We start from the raw sequence: 18,750 nt of genomic DNA on the forward strand, positions 1-18,750 counted from the left end.
TGATGGTCAGTAAGGGACAGTGGCAGTAAAAGACAAACAGGAATGCATGCAGATAGAAGCAATGGGGGCAAAAGAGAGAGCAGACAGTGGAAATGAAAAATACATATGAGTGGAAAATATACTTAGGCTTAGGTCTGGACACTCCCAGACTGTCAGACTTTACCACATAGCTGCAAGGGAGGGCGCATTTTGTACTGAAATTTTAGACAGCTATATCTACAAGTATGTGATTATTCTGTGATTCACAGTTAAGTGTCTGGCAGAGGGTTCATTGAACCACCTTTAAACTACTTCTCTACCATTCCACTTTCAAAAAAATGTGTGGGAAAAGGAACACTTAAACCTTTACGTGCAATCTCCGATTTCTCTTATTTTATTATTATGATCATTTCTCCCTATGTAGGTGCTGCCAACAAAATATTTTCACACTCTGAGAAGAAATTTGGTGACTGAAATTTCATGAGAAGGTCCTGGCATTACAAAAAACACCTTTGTTTAATGACTGCCTCCCTAATTCGTGTATCATATCTGTGGCACTGTCCCTCTATTTCACAATCATACAAAATGAGCTGCTCTTCTTTGAACTTTTCAATGCCTTCCATCAATCCTACCTGATGCAGATCCCACACTGCACAGCAATGCTTCAGAAGAGGGCAGTTGAGCATAGTGTAAGTAGAACTCTTCCATTTTCTAGGTATTCTGCCAGTAAATTGCAGTCTTTCATTTGCTTTCCCCACAACATCATCTATGAGATCATTCAGTTCAAGTTATTTGTAATTGTAATCCCTAAGTATATAGTTGAGTTTATAGCCTTTAGATTTGTGTGATTTATCATGTAACCAGAAATTTAGTGGATTCTTTTTTGTGCTCATGTGGATGACTTCACACTTTTCCTGATTTAGAGTTAATTGCTACTTTTTCACCATATCATATCTTCTCAAATCATTTTGCAATTAGTTTTCCTCATCTGTTGACGTTACATGATGGTAAATGACAGTATCATCTGCAAACAATCACTTGGGTACAGTGGAGAAGTTGGACCCCGAGAATTTTTGAGCTGTTGAGACATAGTGGAGACAGTGACAGTGCGAAGAAAAGGCAAAAGGAGACAGTGTATATTGAGGTACCAGTGGCAGTTTGATATACTGTAAATCAATGGGAGAGACAGTGGGAGAGAGAGGTATGAATACAGTAGCAGTGAGAGGGAGATGCTGAGAATGAAGGCTTACCTGCAGATAGAGACTAAGTAAAAATGTTTATAATGTTCTGTGTTAAAAGAAGGTGAATATGCTCTCATGCCAAAATTTTTGCTGAGGAAGGTGGAATGAGGACTAAGGAAGCTGATTCCCTACTTTTCTGTCAGTCTTTTAAAGAGGAGTGTATCTGTCTTTTTGTTCTCAAATAGGAGCAATTTTCTACTGGTTATTAGCTACCAAAGCTATGAAAGAAGATGAACTTTAGAATGAGCATCTAAAATTGCTTCCATTCTTGAACATGTTTCTGTATGGCACTAAATTATTAACTTCTCATAATAATTTTACAACTAATTTTTTGATAAATGAAAGTAAAGTAAAATAAATATGCTGATACAGATGCCTCCAAATAAGAATAATGACAGATAGACCTACTTCATAGTGCACAGGACTCTGAATGTTGCTTCAGTTCAACGGTTCAATATGTTAGCTGTGCTTAAGTTTCCAGAAATAGAATGATAGTTATAGTTGGCACTGCAGCCTGAGATGCTGGAATTGGCAGTCATGAAGTGTGTTTGCTTGTGTGTATATCTGTGTGAATGTTTTGTGTGTGTGTGTGTGTGTGTGTGTGTGTGTGTGTGTGTGTGTGTGTGTGTGTGTGTTTACTGATGAAGGCTGTGGCCGAAAGCTGTATGTGAGTGTCTTTTAATTGTGACGTGTCTTCTTTATGGTATGTAGCAATCTATCAGTGATAGTTATAGTACATTCACCAAGTCCTGATTGAGGTTTCAAGGAGTTGCATAGAACAAAAGAAACAATCTTCACCTACTGGAGTCCAACACATGGACACCTGCAAGGAGAATTGCAGTGTCGGGAACATGCTGTACTTTCCTCATACAGTGCTGTCACTGCATATGTGCTTACTGCTTTGATATGGCAGAGTATGACAATCAATTCATAATGGTTACAGTTCACACAGGTACAGTATTTATAGATCCCCAGAGTTGCCAGTGACTGGACACAAAACACTTGTGGCCCTAAGCACCTGATTCTACCAGGTTGTCTAGTGCAGCAGATTGAAGTTAACTTCAATTTCACATTTGTTTTTGCTACCATTTTCCAGGAATGCCAAAATATGCACAAAGACAGTTATCAAGCATGATCCAACACACTCAGAATCACACTATCCCAAACCAACACCAAAAAATATTCCTGGAAGTCTTAGCATCAACCTGAAACTAAAGAAAAAATACTCACAAGCATATACCATATAGTGCAAATACACAGTGAAAAAAACTGTTTGAATCATGACACAGCCTCTCTAAAGCATTTCTTGCGAACTGTAGCACTATGCTACCACTATTAATGAACAGTTAATCTAGTTTAATCATTGTAAACCAAACTAAATAAACAATTACAAGGTAAAGGTACATTTAACTACAGAAAAACTGCATGCTGCAGACTCTATGGAAAGTTCAAGTGGCTTTTGTAAGAATACAACAATTGATATCCTTGACAGTGAGCTACATAGCAACAGGTGCTAGCTTGTGAGGCTTATCTTCTAGAACTTTCTGTAGTCTCTCACTTTTTCTTGTGGACAGATCATTGTTGTGTTCAGACAACAATGAAGTTTGTAGTGAGCACACAAGGAGTAGTGGGAGCAAACTAAGCTATGTTTTCCTGATTTTCATTTCTCTCTCTGCTGTTTTCATGTCAGGGTTTACACAACTCTTCCTCTCATGTCAGCATGATTTATTGTCTCCCATTACATATCAAGATTTTGCACTACCATCCAGAGTTCTCACGATATTCTTTATACATTGCTTCATTCATTAGTTCTCTCATCTCCTGTTCATGCAGGGGAAAGCCTGTATCTGATGAGGCCCCCACTGCATTGTTCATAATTTTCCCTCATGTAGCTACCTCTGCTGTCTTGCTGTCAGTCGTCCTATGCTTTGTGATGCGGATTATTGTCATACCACTGTATTGCTGACCATTTGCCACTGTATTCACTGTTTTGCTCTTTCTTTTATGCATTTTGAAATCAGTTTTGCTTGCCCTGCTTTCTTCATCATAAGACCATATGCCTTACCTGTATTTCACACAGATATTCTGTTCATTACCCATCTTAATGTTTTCTCTCACACTGGGAGGATCAAAATATCTATTTAATTCTAGTGACTTCTGCAGCACACCAACTAGTGACTCACACAACTGTGTATTGTATGTATTTAGTCCCAGTTCATCCTTGACTTTTTGCACTTTATCTAGGAAAGCTTTTCGAAACTCATTGTACATCATACTATCTAAATTCAGGGACTCTGCCTAGTTAGCTGCTCCTTCTTCCATCTGCCTCACTATGGAATGTATCTTTTTTGGGCCTGTCCATCTTCTGGGTATCAAACAATGGAAACTCCAGGTGGGAATATCAACAATCAAGTAAACAATAGATTGCTACTTACTATAAAGAAAACATGTCAAATTGCAAACAACTGCATTCTGACCCAAGATGCTGGAGTTGGTGGTCAGGTATGTGTGGGGTGTGCTAGATTGTGTGTATTAATTGTCTGTGTTTCTCTTTTACTGATGAAGGCTGTGGCCAAAAGCTTATGTAGGTGTATTTTAATTGTGACTGTCTGCAACTTAACGTGTCTTCTTTATGGTAAGTTCCATTCCCTGCACCTACTCACTCACCAGTTTTTCCAGTACAATTAGAATTTCAGGTGTTAGTGAGAGCAGTGAACATAAACAAAGTGCAGTGTTTAAAAAAGGTGTTTAATAATTCAGATGAGTGTTTTTACTTTTGCTTCTTTTACAGCAGAGACTTTTACAAACAATATTATTAAGCCTAATTCATTGTTGTTTATGCAAATCTTGCTTAGTAATAATATTTTATCCAGGAACATTCTGACAGGATTTATGAAAAGGGAAAAATTATAAATGTGACTGATTTTGTATTTAGGTTGTTTCTGTGCAGTGACTGTTTAATAAATTGTAGATTTATGACCAATGTTTATGCTTGCAACATGTGTTAATTATGTGTTTAATGCGCTAATCTTGGTTATTTACACTCTTGTGTTCTCTAAAATTTTGCCTGAACATTGAATTCTTGTTTATTTACATTTGATGTACAACATATATAGAGGTTTAGATAATTGACATGACTAATTGAACAAAATTACACACAAGGCCCATCTTTCAGTATTTACGTAATCCACAACTATGGATTTCCTGAGTTTTTCAAAATGTTATAACTTTCTATATACTTGTCATTATTCAATTTATGTGCTATTTAGTGTTTCATAATTGAGTGACATTTTGATACTAATAATATCTGCTTTTATTTATGTAGCTTAAATCAATTGAAGTCAAAGCCGTAAATTGTTGTTACATTTTAGTATGTGAAAGAGTTGGCAGTGTTGCTCTGTTGGTTGAAAAATGTAGCAAACTCATTGACAATGGATCAAGTATATTGTTATTTAGTGTTGTATTTTGATACAGATGTGGTTTCTGTAAATTTCATAAGGTTTTGAGCCATTATTTTTGACAAATTTTGCATTTTGCAAAAACAGTAAAAAGTGGGGTTGTAAAGATATTATGATCGATATTCTTGTCAGTGAGCTATATAGCAACAAGTGCTAGCTGGCAAGCCTTACTCTCTAGAACTTTCTGTACTCTCCTGCCTTTTCCAGCTAACAGGGCATTGTCATGTTGCAAAAGCAGTTTTACTTACAAGAGCACATGCAAGGAGTAGTGGGGCAGACTTGGTCAAGGGAACATGTAATGAAACAGTTGTGAGCCAGAAATATGTGAAGCTGCATTATCATATAGCAGAAATGCTCAGTTGCAGATGGACACAACAGAAAAGGCAGCTGTCAGATATATCCACCTACAAACCTTGCCACAGTGACCCCATTCCAAAAATCCAGCAGTCCTCAAATCCATAGGCCCATCCCAGAACCTCTCCCCAGAGCTCATCTCTCTGCTCATCCCTACCACTACCCCCACTCCCACCTTCTACATGCCTCCTAAAGTCCATAAACCCAACCATCCAGGACGCTTCATTGTGGCCGGTTACTGTGCACCCACTGAGAGAATCTCTGTTCTCATAGACCAACACCTTTAACCTTTTATCTGTAACCTATCCTCCTACGTAAAAGATACCGACAATTTCCTCCACCAACTCTCGATAGTTCCTGTCCCTTTACCAAACAGTGCCTTGCTCATCACTATTGATGCCAGCTCCCTTTACACTAACATCCCTAATGCTCATGGCCTTACTGCTTTCTCACCGCCTGACGGATTCCAAACCAACAACCTCCTCCCTCGTCGGCATGACCAACTATACCCTCACCCACAATTACTTCTCCTTTGAAGGCTTTACCTACAAACAAATCCAAGGTATGGATATGGGAATCCACATGGCACCATCCTATGCCAACTTATTCATGGGCCATCTAGAGAAATCCTTCCTAAAAATCCAGAATCCTAAATCCATCACCTGGTTCAGATTTGTTGATGACATCTTTGCAATCAGGATCAAGGTTGAGGACACCCTATCCATATTCCTCCAGAACCTCAACAACTTCTCGCCCATTTGCATCACCTGGTCCTACTCAACCTGACAAGCCACCTTCCTAGATGTTGACCTTCACCTCAAAGATGGCTACATCAGTACCTCTGTCCATATTAAACCTACTAACCACCAGCAATACCTCCACCTGGACAGCTGCCACCAATTCCATACCAAGATGTCCCTTCCATACAGCCTACCCACCCATGGTCATCACATTTGCAGTAATGAGCAGTCCCACTCGAAATATATCAAACGTCTCACTGAAGCCTTCACAGACTGTAATTATCCTCCCAATCTTGTACAAAAACAATTCTCCCTGCCTTATCCTTCCAGTTTCCCACCACCACCTGAAGTCCCACCACCCAGCCACAGAGGAGCATTCCTCTCATAACTCAGTCACACCCACGACTGGAGCAACTGAATTACAGTCTCTGGCAGGGGTTTCAGCCACCTCTCGTAGTGGCCTGAAATGAGAAATGTCCTGCCCACTATCCTTTCCACCCCTCCCACAGTGGTGTAACACCATCCTCTGAACCTACACAATATTCTCAGCCATCCCTACACAACATCTGTTCTCAAGGGCTTCCCTCATGGCTCATAGCCCTGTAACAGACCTAGATGCCAGACCTATCCCGTACATCCTACATGAATGGCCATTGACAAACTGTGGACAAGAAACAAGTGGGCCACCCGGTTGCTGAGCATGCTGCCAAACATGACATCCCTCATTTTAATGACTACTTCACAGCCTGTGCCATATGGGTCCTTCCCACCAAACCCAGCTTTTCTGAATTGTGCAAGTGGGAACTTTCCCTGCAATATATGCTATTTTCCACTAACCCTCCTGGTCTCAACCTTCATTAGTCACTGTCATCCCCCATCCAGCCCCTTCCCTGTTCCCATTCAAGCACTACACAGCCATCATTTCACCACCACACCCAGTCTTTTCACTGTCCGCCACTCCCAACATACTATCCCTCGCCTTCCTGCCCCCGCCTCCTCCTTACTCCCACCCAGTCGCCACTCCCATCATGCACTGGTGCTGCTGCTCGCAGTGTAGTTTCAGCTCTCTCAGACTGCAGATGTGTGTGCAAGTTGCTTGTGTGTGTGTGTGTGTGTGTGTGTGTGTGTGTGTGTGTGTGTGTACTGCTGACAAAGGCCTTAATGGCCGAAAGCTATGATTGTGTGAATCTTTTTATTGTGCCTATCGCAGCTCAGCGTCTCTGCTATATGGTGAGCAGCAACTTTCCTTCTCTCGTATTGTTACATTCCATCCTAGATTTTCTATTATTTGATTAAATAAATATTTGGCATACCACTTGTTCCATCACTGGCATAAAGCTGCTTCTGTTGTATATTAAAAAAATAAACTCTGTTTAAGCAGGTGATCAGGGGTTGCAGAAAACTGAAGAACAGCAAAAAACTGTCTTTGTGTTTTCTGCATAAAGTTGTATCACCCTACATTAATTTGTTCTGAAATTAGCACAGAAACTGCAGAGAGTAGATTTTTGCTGATTTTTGAATTGCTTGCATCTCCAGATTGGCTGCATGATCTGTGGTGCCCCCCCCCCCCCCCCCCCCCCTCTGCCCCAAATGTGAACTTGACAGAGAGTGTATATCCTACCATTTTTCAATTTATGATAAGAGTATCAACTGCAATTACTGCTGAGAATTGTCTGGCTCACATACATGTTATGTTAAAATTAATAAAGCTTATGTTTTTGCTACTGAACACCACAAGTTTTTTGCAGACATGTGATCAATATTTTATACAAACTTCAAATTTTAGCAAGAAAAGTGATCACTCCTAAAATATTTACCTGCAATTGAAGTAAATTAAGATTTCTCCGCCAGTTTATTAGCTGGATTACATGTGTTGCAATCTGAATGTAATTTGGTGATGCATGAAATGATTAAAAATTGTTTGTGCCATGCATGACTTTCCAAAGTAACAGTGCCTCAAGAATTGGTGTATACTGATAGTGGACTGATTTAACGAAATATTTGAGAAAGTTTCCTTTTTCTTAGGCTGTTTCATAGTACTAGTTGATGAATTATTTGTAATAAGTGAAATGTGTTCAGCACTGATTATCATAGATGAAGAAGTTTGGAAATGATTCACAGCACACTCGAACCATCACATTGATGAAGAGGATGACAGATTTTAAAATTAAATTAACATTGCAATTGTGTCCCCACTACATTTGAGGTTTGATACATCACAAAAAATATGTGCTGTTAAGAGCTGGATTTTAATGGAGATATGAATAAAACAATGGACAGCAGTGAACAGATTCCAAAAGTTTGATGGTGGAAGAAGCATTGCAAAAAAACGGACTTTTTCCTAAACAGAAAAATTAATAAAGTTCAAAAATTTAAATAGCCCATAGAAATCATTTCAACTAATTGACTGATCATATAGATAAACTATGCCAAATCACAGAAGATGGCATATCAATTCTCTGACGACATCTACAATAAAGTCAATGTGCATTAGTGTGAATACTGTACACTAAATAACCACAAATGCTCTATGCAGTTGTGTGTGTTGCCACATTGAATGTTGGTGAAACAGGAAAAAATGGAGATGAAGGAGAGAGAAATCCTCCAAAACATTCTGGGATCCACCGTAAACAAGAATGGCGACTACAAATTAAGAAACAACAAGAAAATCTATAACAAATATCCCAAACTCACAGACACAATGTCGGGAAGGTGGCTCTGTTGCTTTAGATATGTGAAAACAATGAAGGACAATAGATTAGCTAAAGGAATCTCCGAGTATTTCAATAACAAAAGGAACAAAAGTAAATGGATGAAACACCTAATTAGAGATCAGCATAAGTAAAGAAAATATTCAAAACAGAGAAAAATTCAGAACCGAAATAAAAAATTTCAAAGATTTCAAGATAAAGAGAAGAAACATGGAAGAATTTTCGCCTTGGGACAAAAATAACAGCAGAGTGAGAGAATGAAAGTGCTGGACAATAGGAAGAAGAACCTTATATGAAAGACAATTGAATCATTCAACTAAACAACACTGTAACTGAAAAAGGTCTGTAACTAAAATATCTGTTTTATGTTGACCTATTTGGGCTTACTTAATGCAGGCAGCAAATACAAGGTAAAAAACAATTCTGCATATTTCTGTAACAGTTTGTACACAAACAGTTATTACACAGTTGCTTCCCTTGTCTATTACAATTTTCCTGGACGAAAGAATGTTTTATCTAGGCATTTACAACCTTGTACTGCTGAAACGCAATGGCTTTTCTGCGGTACTTATTACAGAAATAGAAAGTTTATTTTGAGAAAATACAACACTAGTAAAAGCTCATAATGTTTATTCAAATACAAAACTGCTCAGTCACCAGCAGAAGATGTTGAAAAATTTGGTACAACTCCAGTTACAATTTCACTAAACATGTACATCCAGCATTACATTTTCTTTATTTTCTTTATTTGTCATTATAAATCTCTTTTTCAGAACATATGTCATACACAGAATATTGTACTGTTTTATCTATTGGTTTTTCAAATGTCAATCGTACATTATTTAAATTTTTATAACAAATTGGATCTATAAAGTTAATAATTAAAAATTTTGTAAAATACTGTATGGTTCAAATGGCTCTGAGCACTATGGGACTTAACATCTGAGGTCATCAGTCCCATAGCACTTAGAACTACTTAAACCTAACTACCCTAAGGACATCACAAACATCCATGCCCAACAAGGCAGGATTCGAACCTGCAACCATAGCAGTCGTGTGGTTACAGACTGAAGTGCCTAGAACCGCTCGGCTACACCAGCTGGCAAAATACTGTATAATTATAGCTTATTTATACAGTTAAAGATAAAAATTACATTTTTTCTTTCATAAGACACTGTGAGATTGAATAGTAGCAGTTTTTCAGAAGGTAGGCTTGTTTCACTATTCTTATAATTGCCTTTTGTTTCCTGAAAACTGTTATTGCCTGGTGTATTTCCTGAGAAAATGATACCATACTTCAGTATTGAATGCACATTAGCAAAGTATACAGCCCTAACAACTAGTGTTGTTGCAAAGAATTCTTACTACATAGTTCAGTTTTGCTAGTTTTGAATTTAGGGATGTGATACAAGTGCTCCATTTAAGATTTTCCTGGATATGAATCACAAGAAATTTAGTTTCGGTGACAGCACTAATGTTTTGGTTATCTATACATATTATGGGTTGTATCACATTTTTATTTTTATTGGTGTGGAAATCATGAGTACCATTTTTTGGGGATGAAATATTTGCCTGTTTATATCTTTTGGAGATGTAGTAAGATTTTCTTCTTTATTCCCTTCAGTCAATAGACTGGTGTCATCTGCAAACAGCACTAGTTCAGAATCACTAATGTGTGATGGGAAATTACTAATGTATACCAAAAAAGGAAGGGACTTAAATGGAGACCTGTGGAATACCATGAATTAGTCAACATGGTTGTGAAAGGTGTAGCTGGAGTTCATTTCCTACATGTACTTAATTTCAGTTACCTGAGAGCAATATTGCAAATACGATTTAACCCATTGATTTGGCACACCTCTTACACCATACCGTTCAAGCTTCCTCAGGAGCACAGAATGATCAATCACATCAAAAGCATTTGTTAGGTCCAAGAATAAACCTGAGATATTTCTGTGGTTGTCCACTGCATTTAAGACAAGGTTTATCAAATTCAAAGTGGCTGTTTCAAATTATCACTGTGGTCTAAAGCCGTTTTGTCATCCAGAAATAATATTATTCTTGTCGAAGAATGTGGTTAGTTTCAAAAGGAAAATTCACTCAATAATTTATGAAAACCCTGACAGAAGAGACACAGGCCTATAGTTACCCATATATTGATCACCTTTTTTATATAGGGATAATACCTTTGCCATTTTCAGCTGCTGTGTGAAGACACTTTATGATAAGGATGAATAGCATATGCTCAATAAAGGTGAAAGTATTTGTCTTGCTGTTATTTTTATAATAAAATCCGGAATATCATCAATTCCAGTTGAATAATTACTCTTCAGTGAATTAATGGTATTTAGGAACGCTGCTGGGCCTATTGGACAGAGGAACGTGAATATATTATTTATTTCAATTGATGAAAGTTCTTTCCATGTTGTATTAAGAGGATTTCCAAATTTTTCCTTCAATAATTTTCCAGCAGCAGTTGCATAATAAGAATTGAAAATGTTTGCAACTGCCCTAGGGTCAGTGGCATTCTTGCCATCATGTGATATCACAATATTTTTGTGAGATGTCTTCTTCCCCATAAGATCCTGTACAGCTTTCACCATGGACTGGGTTTTATTGCATGACTTCATATTATATTTGTCATTTTCCTGAATTTTTGCCTCTTTTATGACACGTTTCAAAACTAGCTTGTATTTTTTGAAATAACTAAGAAATTCTGGATTGTTGTCAGTTTTAGACTGCAGAAAAAGTTCCCACTTCCTTTTATAAGGTACTCTAATGCCTGATGTAATCCAGTTTTTGAATATATCTGTGCTTTTGGAAATCACTTTCCTTTGTGGAAAAGCTATGTCAAAGTTATGCTTGAAAACATTCAAAAAAATTCCATCTTTTTGTTGGGAATAGAGGTATCAAATACTTCTCTCAGAGATTGTTTACTGATTAGATACTGTAAGTATTCAATAATTTTTGAACTATAAGTCCTTTTATGGATAATATTTTGTGGTTAGTAATTGCAAAAGGTGGTCACTATAGCCAGTATCAAAGTTTTCTGATGTACACTTGTCCATGTTTACATATACCTGATCAAGGAGAGTGACACTAGTTTTTGTTACATGTGTTGGAGAACTAACAGTCAGACAAAGATTGTAGGCTTTTGTATATTTAATAACTTGTCCCTGTGAGGGCTATGGCTCAGGAAGTCAACACTAAAATCTCCACATAGTACCACTGTTTTACCAGTTGTCTTAAGTTTACCTAAAGCAAGGTCCAGTTTTCTGGGGAAAAAACACTTATGTTGCTAACAGGAGACCTATACACACATAAAATAATAGTTTTTGTTTTTTTCAGAAATTAACTCAACAGCTGAGATTTCAAAGTCTCTTTCTTTCACAACCAAGTTTGCAAACAGAGGCTACATATATACAAGTTCCCCCATGTTTTGATTCCATTCTATAAAAGCAATTTGCAAGTTTAAAATGCAATATTTTTAAGTATTGAAAATACTCGTTTTGTAACCAATGCCCACAAAAACATAAAATTGAAACATCTTTCCCTTCTCTGTTGAGGAGTATATTTATTTCACCAACTTTGTTTGTTAATTACTGTACATTCTGGTGTACAATCTTCAATGTGTATTTGCAATTTAATTCTGCATCACATTTTTTTGTGATACAGTCTACTTCCCTAAAAATGTCTTTCACCCTTTTTATAAGACATCGCATCTTTCTTTATGACACATTTGTCCAAAGTACTTTGGACTGTTCTATATTATGCCTGTTGTGACTCAAATTTGCTAAATGGCAAATTTATTCAACCAAAAATTTTCTCCCACTGTGATTTAAATGACAACCAAGGCTGGTATGCATGGACCTGTCTAACTTGCTTATATCAATTTTGCCAGAAGACATGCTGATATACTACTGACTTGGTAGTTTCTGAAAGAAATTCCTTTTTTCAGCTGGGATATACTGACACATGTTAAGTTTAGTCTTTTTTCTTGGTGATTTTTACTGGCAAGAGTATTAGATAGGAAAAACTGATATGTTACCTTGTGGCAGATTACTTTTCCCACCCTCTCAGCTTCTTTGCAGTTCCATGACAAACCTGTGGTTTTTCCCTTAGTTTAGTAGGGTTCTGAAATGAAATTTATAGCCAGTTTTACTCAGTTATTTTAAATGTAAACATATGAACCATTTTTTTATATGCTAAATATAAAAATAAACTTTTGCTCATTTGCATATAACTAATAATATTTTTAAAAGCTGTACTTCTAAATGAAGCTTTTTAAATTACTTTGTACAATTATCTATACATTATGCATGCATCAGTAACCTCTGTGATAGCATTTTTATTCCTTATATATGGCTTGAAGCATGCAGGGCAACTTTTACTCATGTTAATTTTACATGGTTATGACTTGTTGCAGTGCAACAGAATGAGACGTGTATTTTCTTTACATTATAATTTCTGTTTTTTAGCCTCTTAATGCAGTAGACAGTAATGTTTTTTTCTTTTACTTCCATTGAAGCTTCTAAAGATAGTTGTTGCACCAGTGAAACAAATAATTCTGATCAAAAAACTTTGCAATGAAGACAGTTAAATAAAAAATTATGTACATCATATAATCACTCTCCAAATAGTCATATTATGTTAAGGTCTACTCAGTAAACTTTGCTGTTTCATAAACACTTCCCCCATACATGTAAAGATAATGAGCACTATACAAATCAAATATGTGGTTTCTGATTAACAAACCACACAAACACTCATTTTATAGATCTACTTTACTAGTGTACATCGAATGACACATTACCGGTGGCTTGTTACAGGTGTCATATTGAGGAGACAGTTATAAAGATTTGACATGACACTCAGTTGTAGAATGTTGATGTTACCAGGCTAAGAGTCACATAAAAACTAAGTTTGTTGTTTGGAGCTGCATACAGTGAATTTCTTGTAAGGTGTAATAGATAAGGGAAACTCCAGATTGAAACATCAACAATATGATGAAAAGGATAGATTGCTGCTCACTTTAAAGATGACACGTTAATTTGCTGACAGGCACAACGAGAAAACCATTGTATGTTTACCTTTCAGCCAAAGCCTTCTTCAGAAAAGAAAACAAGCACACATTTATTCACACCTCACACCCATGACCACAATCCCTGGCATTATTCAAAAACGAGCATTAAGAATAATGAAAGGGGCTGCACCAAGAGAGCCCTGCAGGGAAATTTTCATAGAATTTCAAATAATGTCGCTTTCATCTTTATATATCTACAAAAGTATCTGCTTTTTCAAATCTCACCCCCCCAATTTTCTTCTTTAAATAGTGAGTGCCATGACTACCGAACAAGGCACAGGAATGATTTCCACAGAGAAACACACAAAACTTTAGTGCTCTTCCCTTAAGCATCAAAAACATAGAAAAGTTTTACATTTTTAAAAAAGAGCTTAAAAAATGTTATTAAGAGAATGTTTTTACAGTGTTACAGAGTATTGAACAAATGTATGAAAATAGTCTACCTGTACACACTATAATTAATTAATTATTGTTTGTTCTGTATTCATAGTGGTCAATGATAATGATAATTCATTTTTGAACAAATGTATGAAAATGCTCTGCCTGTACATACTATAATTAATTAATTAATTATTGTTTGTTCTGTTATTCTCTACTATAGTGGTCAATGACAATGATAAGTCATATCTGAAAAACAAATGTATGAAAATAGTATGCACTATAAATAATTAATTATTGTTTGTTTTGTTATTCTTTACTGTATGCTGCACAAGATGTATATTTATATATGTTTTACCACTGTAGGCCTATGTTATTAATTTACTGTATAATAACACACTCATATAATGTAACTTGACAACTCCTATATCATAGTATAAGATACATATATCTAAAAACAAAGGTGCTGTAACTTACCAAACAAAAGCGTTGGTATGTTGACAGAGACAAAAAAACACACACACAGATTACAAGCTTTCACAACCCCTGGTTGCTTCAGTAGAAAAGAAGGAAGGAGAGGGAAAGACGAAAGGATGTGGTTTTTAAGAAAGAGGGTAATGAGTCATTCCAATCCCGGGAGCAGAAAGACTTACCTTAGGGGGAAAAAAGGACAGGTATACACTCACTCACACACACATATCCCAAAAATGGATGCTCAATAAATAACAATAACAATAAACGGCCCTGAAACCCCTCTGCATGCTCACAGCTCAGCATGTCATGTGACCAGCTATCCTAGTCCAAAGTCCATCTGTGGCCAATAGCATTTGGTTTCAGTCTTTTATGCTTAACATTTAAATTATATCCATTGAAGATTACTTATCACAAATATTAAAATGTTCTTTATTTCATTCATAGTTGTTATTAAATTCACTTTCTTCTCTTGTATCATTACATCACCTGAATCCACACACATTAGTCAGGGTCTTATTATACTTACTCCTTCCCCTTCTACACTGCATTATTCAAATGTCTTATTTTTAGAATACTAATTTTCAACTTTTCATTCAATAAACATACCGTAAAATCTTTGTAAGGATTAATGTGGAACCTTAATTGTTTCTTTGTGAATGGCTTGTATTGGCACTCATATTTCCAAATCAGTTTTCTCTCTTCTTGAAGAATGAGGTTTTCACTCTGCAGTGGAGTGTGCACTGATATGAAACTTCCTGGCAGATTAAAACTGTGTGCTGGACCGAGACTCGAACTCAGAATCTTTGCCTATTGCGGACAAGTGCTCTACCAACTGAGCTACCCAAGCACGACTTACGCCCCATCCTCACACCTTTACTACTGCCAGTACCTTGTCTCCTACCTTCCAAACTTTGCAGAAGCTCTCCTGCGAACCAGCAGAACTAGCATTCCTGAAATAAAGGATGTTGTGGAGACATCGCTTAGCCACAGCCTGAGGGATGTTTCCAGAATGAGATTTTCACTCTGCAGTGGAGTGTGTGCTCATAAGAAACTTTCTAGCAGATTGAAACTGTGTTCGAGTCTCAGTCTGGCACACAGTTTTAATCTGTCAGGAAGTTTCTCTCCTCTTTTTGGAAAATTCTTGGTAAAGTCCCCACAGTACACATGTTCAGCAGACAACAGTGCCACAGTTGTGACACATTATTATGTGACACTGGCATCTGTTATCTTACTGGCATGCTTGCTTGTGTGAACGAATGTGTGTGTGTTTCCTTTTCTGAAGAAAGATTTGGCAGAAAGCTAAATGTGTAGCAGTCTTTCCATTGTGCCTCTCTGCAACTCAAAGTGTCATCTTCAAAGTGAATAGTAATCCATACTTTTCCTTATACTGTTGATACACCATTACAGATAGGGTAATTATTGATTTCCAGTGACCTAATGGATCTGTAATTGGTTTTGTGCACTTTTTTAAAGATTTTCTCACTGAAATTTGCCTCCCTAAGTGGTACATGTGATGCCTGTCTGAATGTGTGTGATGTAATTGTATTTGGTCTTCGTCTTTAATTAAATCACCTTGCTGCTTGAAATTCTTTTGAGTTCACAGTTTTATTGTCCTTCATATCACTTTAAATAAATTCTAAGAATGTAAATATTTAGATATATATGCAATTTTTTGAAGAATATAATTACCAATTTTAATATCTATTAACACAGTGAAAGATCCCATAGATGAAAACCTTCTTGAAGCTTCAATAAATGCAAATACTAAAATGGTGAAATGGTGCTTGAAACAAGGTGCAAACATTGACTGTCATTATGAAGATATGCTGACACCACTGCATATAGCTGCAGAGAAAGGTCATGAAGAAATGCTCGATATTCTTCTCAAACACAGCAACAAGTATATTGACTCGAAAACATTGTTTGGAGACACAGCACTTCTGATTGCCACACAAAATGAACATAAATTGGTAACTATATGAACTGTTACTATTAAACAAGGTGTTTACTAATTTTAAGTCATTGATGAAAAGCTCCCTCCCTACCATACTATGTTGATATTCATGAGACATGAAATCCACATTTTTCTGGATTATTTGATTCTAGATTATGAAAAAACTATTAGACAAAGGAGCAAATGTGAACTGTACGGACATTTTTGGCAGGACGCCTTTACATTTGGCTGTTTTTAAAAAGAAATCTGGTATTGTAAAAATATTGATATCTTATGGTGCAAGAGTAAGTAACTTCATTTCAGTATCTAAATTCTTAGATGGTTATAAAGAGATAATAAACTTTTAGTAAAATTATTGATAAATTTTAGCAGAAGATCTACTCAAATTTTGATAGTGGTACTATCAAATGCTTTCTTTTTTTAAGGTCAACACTATGGATACATTTGGGGAGCATGCACTATGTACAGCAGTCATTACATCCCCAAATCCACCTGTCACATATGCTCTTCTGAAGAATGGGGCAAATATCAACTGCATTAACAGTCAAGGAATGAGTCTGCTTTCTGAAGCTATTCTATCAGCACACACAAAATCAAGTATTGATGCAATAAAAATGCTGGTAGTCATGGTGTTACTTTCAAAGCTACATGTATAATCAACTAAAAAATTGAGTAGTTTTGTAAAGCTTGTCACTTTAGAGACAAATATTGTTTTCCAGTTGCGTCGTGGGGCAAGTGTAAACATGCGCAACACTATCAATGGGCAGACACCTCTACATGTTGCTGCGCAGATTGGCAATCAGCCCATTGTTGAGCTTCTGGTAGCATCAGGAGCTGATACAAAAGTAAAAGACCACCATGGCCGTACACCCCGAGATACAGCTAAACAGTATGGTCATCCTGAACTTGTAGAGAAGATGAGAGCTGTGCGTTTCTTAAATCCTGTAAGGCTGTCTTCAACCCACAGTCACAAAGAAAGAAATAATTAACATTTATCACTGTTGCATATTTCATTTAATTTAACAAATATTTTAATCAATAAATATAATAAAAGTAATTGTGCTATGTCTGTTTGTGCTGCCAAAACTTCACAAGCAAATTTTGCAGCCCCAAGGGGTTGTGTAGTGTAGTAGCCCTCCATCCCCCATCTGTGAAGAAGATTTTGTTTTGGAACTGCAGGGGCTAGTTATGAAGATATGGTTTGCTAAAGAGGGCATTTGTTGTGACAACAATGTAACCATGGTTTGTCCATGTATGCCACTATAACTCGGCCAACCACACTCTCCCACAGCCCCATGGGGGTTATATAGTATGCTAGCCCTCCATTCCCCAATCGTGAAGAACTTTTGGTTTAAAATATGGGTGTCAAAAGAGGACATCACACCAATGGACTTCTTATGCAAAAATGGTAAAGCAACTTGGAATGTTAGAGAATATTGTAGAACATTCTAAAAGTTATAGAATCTTCAATTAGACTCAAGAATATTCGAGATCTTCAAGGTAATCTGTAATTACTTGCACATCTGGAAATTCGGGGCAAACATTCCAGTTATTCCAAAAATCAGCTTCAGCAGATGAAATCGATGCATGTCTGAAGAAATCATTTCTTTGGTCTCAATTGAAGAAGGTGCAGTTATGAACAAATATGTGAGCTGAAGTTTCCAGTGATGAGGAAACAAAACATTTTGTCAAGAAGAATTACAAGTAATTGAATACACTCACACAACTGTAATATTGTCAATAGCCCAAATAAATTAACAGATTAAGTTTTTCTTTTCTCCCCCCCCCCCCCTCTCTCTCTCTCTCTCTCTCTCTCTCTCTCTCTCTCTCTCTCTCTCTCTCTCTCTCTCTCTCTCGCTCCTTTTTTTTTTTTTTTTTTTTTCCTCCAAGTACTCGCCAAAATGCTTGAAGCTGGTTATTAGAAAGAGCCATTTCAGCTGTAAGAAATGAAACAGTTGATGATAGTAATACAAAAATCCAGAGCAAGGGATGGTTCTGAGCAGTTACCAAGCAATACAGCTAAAGCAAAAATAGTATCGGGAAAAGATAAAGGAAGAACAGCATTTATTCCAATAATTCTGTTTGTATGTTCCAAACTGCCTTTCTATTCAAAAAACTGCAATTTTCAGTAAGCTCAGCATTTAGTATCACTATAAAGTAGGCACAAAGATAAACTTTAAGATGTTGTGGTACTAATGTAAAAGAATTATTTGTTTTTTTTTCCCCTCTAGGGATTGGAAACACAGAATTTACTATCTACTCATCAAATAACAAAATGACAAATGTTGTTCATAAGCAAGTATTGTGATAGAATAAGTTAATTAAATATGGAATATAGTGAAAGCAATTTCTGGAGACAGGAGTATTTGATGTGGTAG

At 36.6% G+C, this 18,750-nt stretch overlaps 1 protein-coding gene across 3 annotated transcripts in view; it reads left to right on the plus strand.

The window, feature by feature from the left end:
• The window catches only part of LOC126336395 (ankyrin-1-like), a 55,859-nt gene extending 38,430 nt beyond the window's left edge, over positions 1-17,429 (plus strand). For 2 of the 3 annotated variants that reach the window (XM_050000070.1, XM_050000071.1), the window contains exons 5-8: positions 16,132-16,388; positions 16,525-16,656; positions 16,798-16,992; positions 17,092-17,429. In XM_050000070.1, the coding sequence (XP_049856027.1) occupies positions 16,132-16,388; positions 16,525-16,656; positions 16,798-16,992; positions 17,092-17,361 (854 nt within the window). In that variant the 3' untranslated portion in view covers positions 17,362-17,429. The remainder of the gene's footprint in view (positions 1-16,131; positions 16,389-16,524; positions 16,657-16,797; positions 16,993-17,091) is intronic. The other variant, XM_050000072.1, reaches the window with a different exon arrangement.
• The last annotated feature ends 1,321 nt before the right edge of the window (positions 17,430-18,750 follow it).

Source organism: Schistocerca gregaria, chromosome 2 (assembly GCF_023897955.1).
Source record: "Schistocerca gregaria isolate iqSchGreg1 chromosome 2, iqSchGreg1.2, whole genome shotgun sequence".
NCBI lineage: Eukaryota > Metazoa > Arthropoda > Insecta > Orthoptera > Acrididae > Schistocerca > Schistocerca gregaria.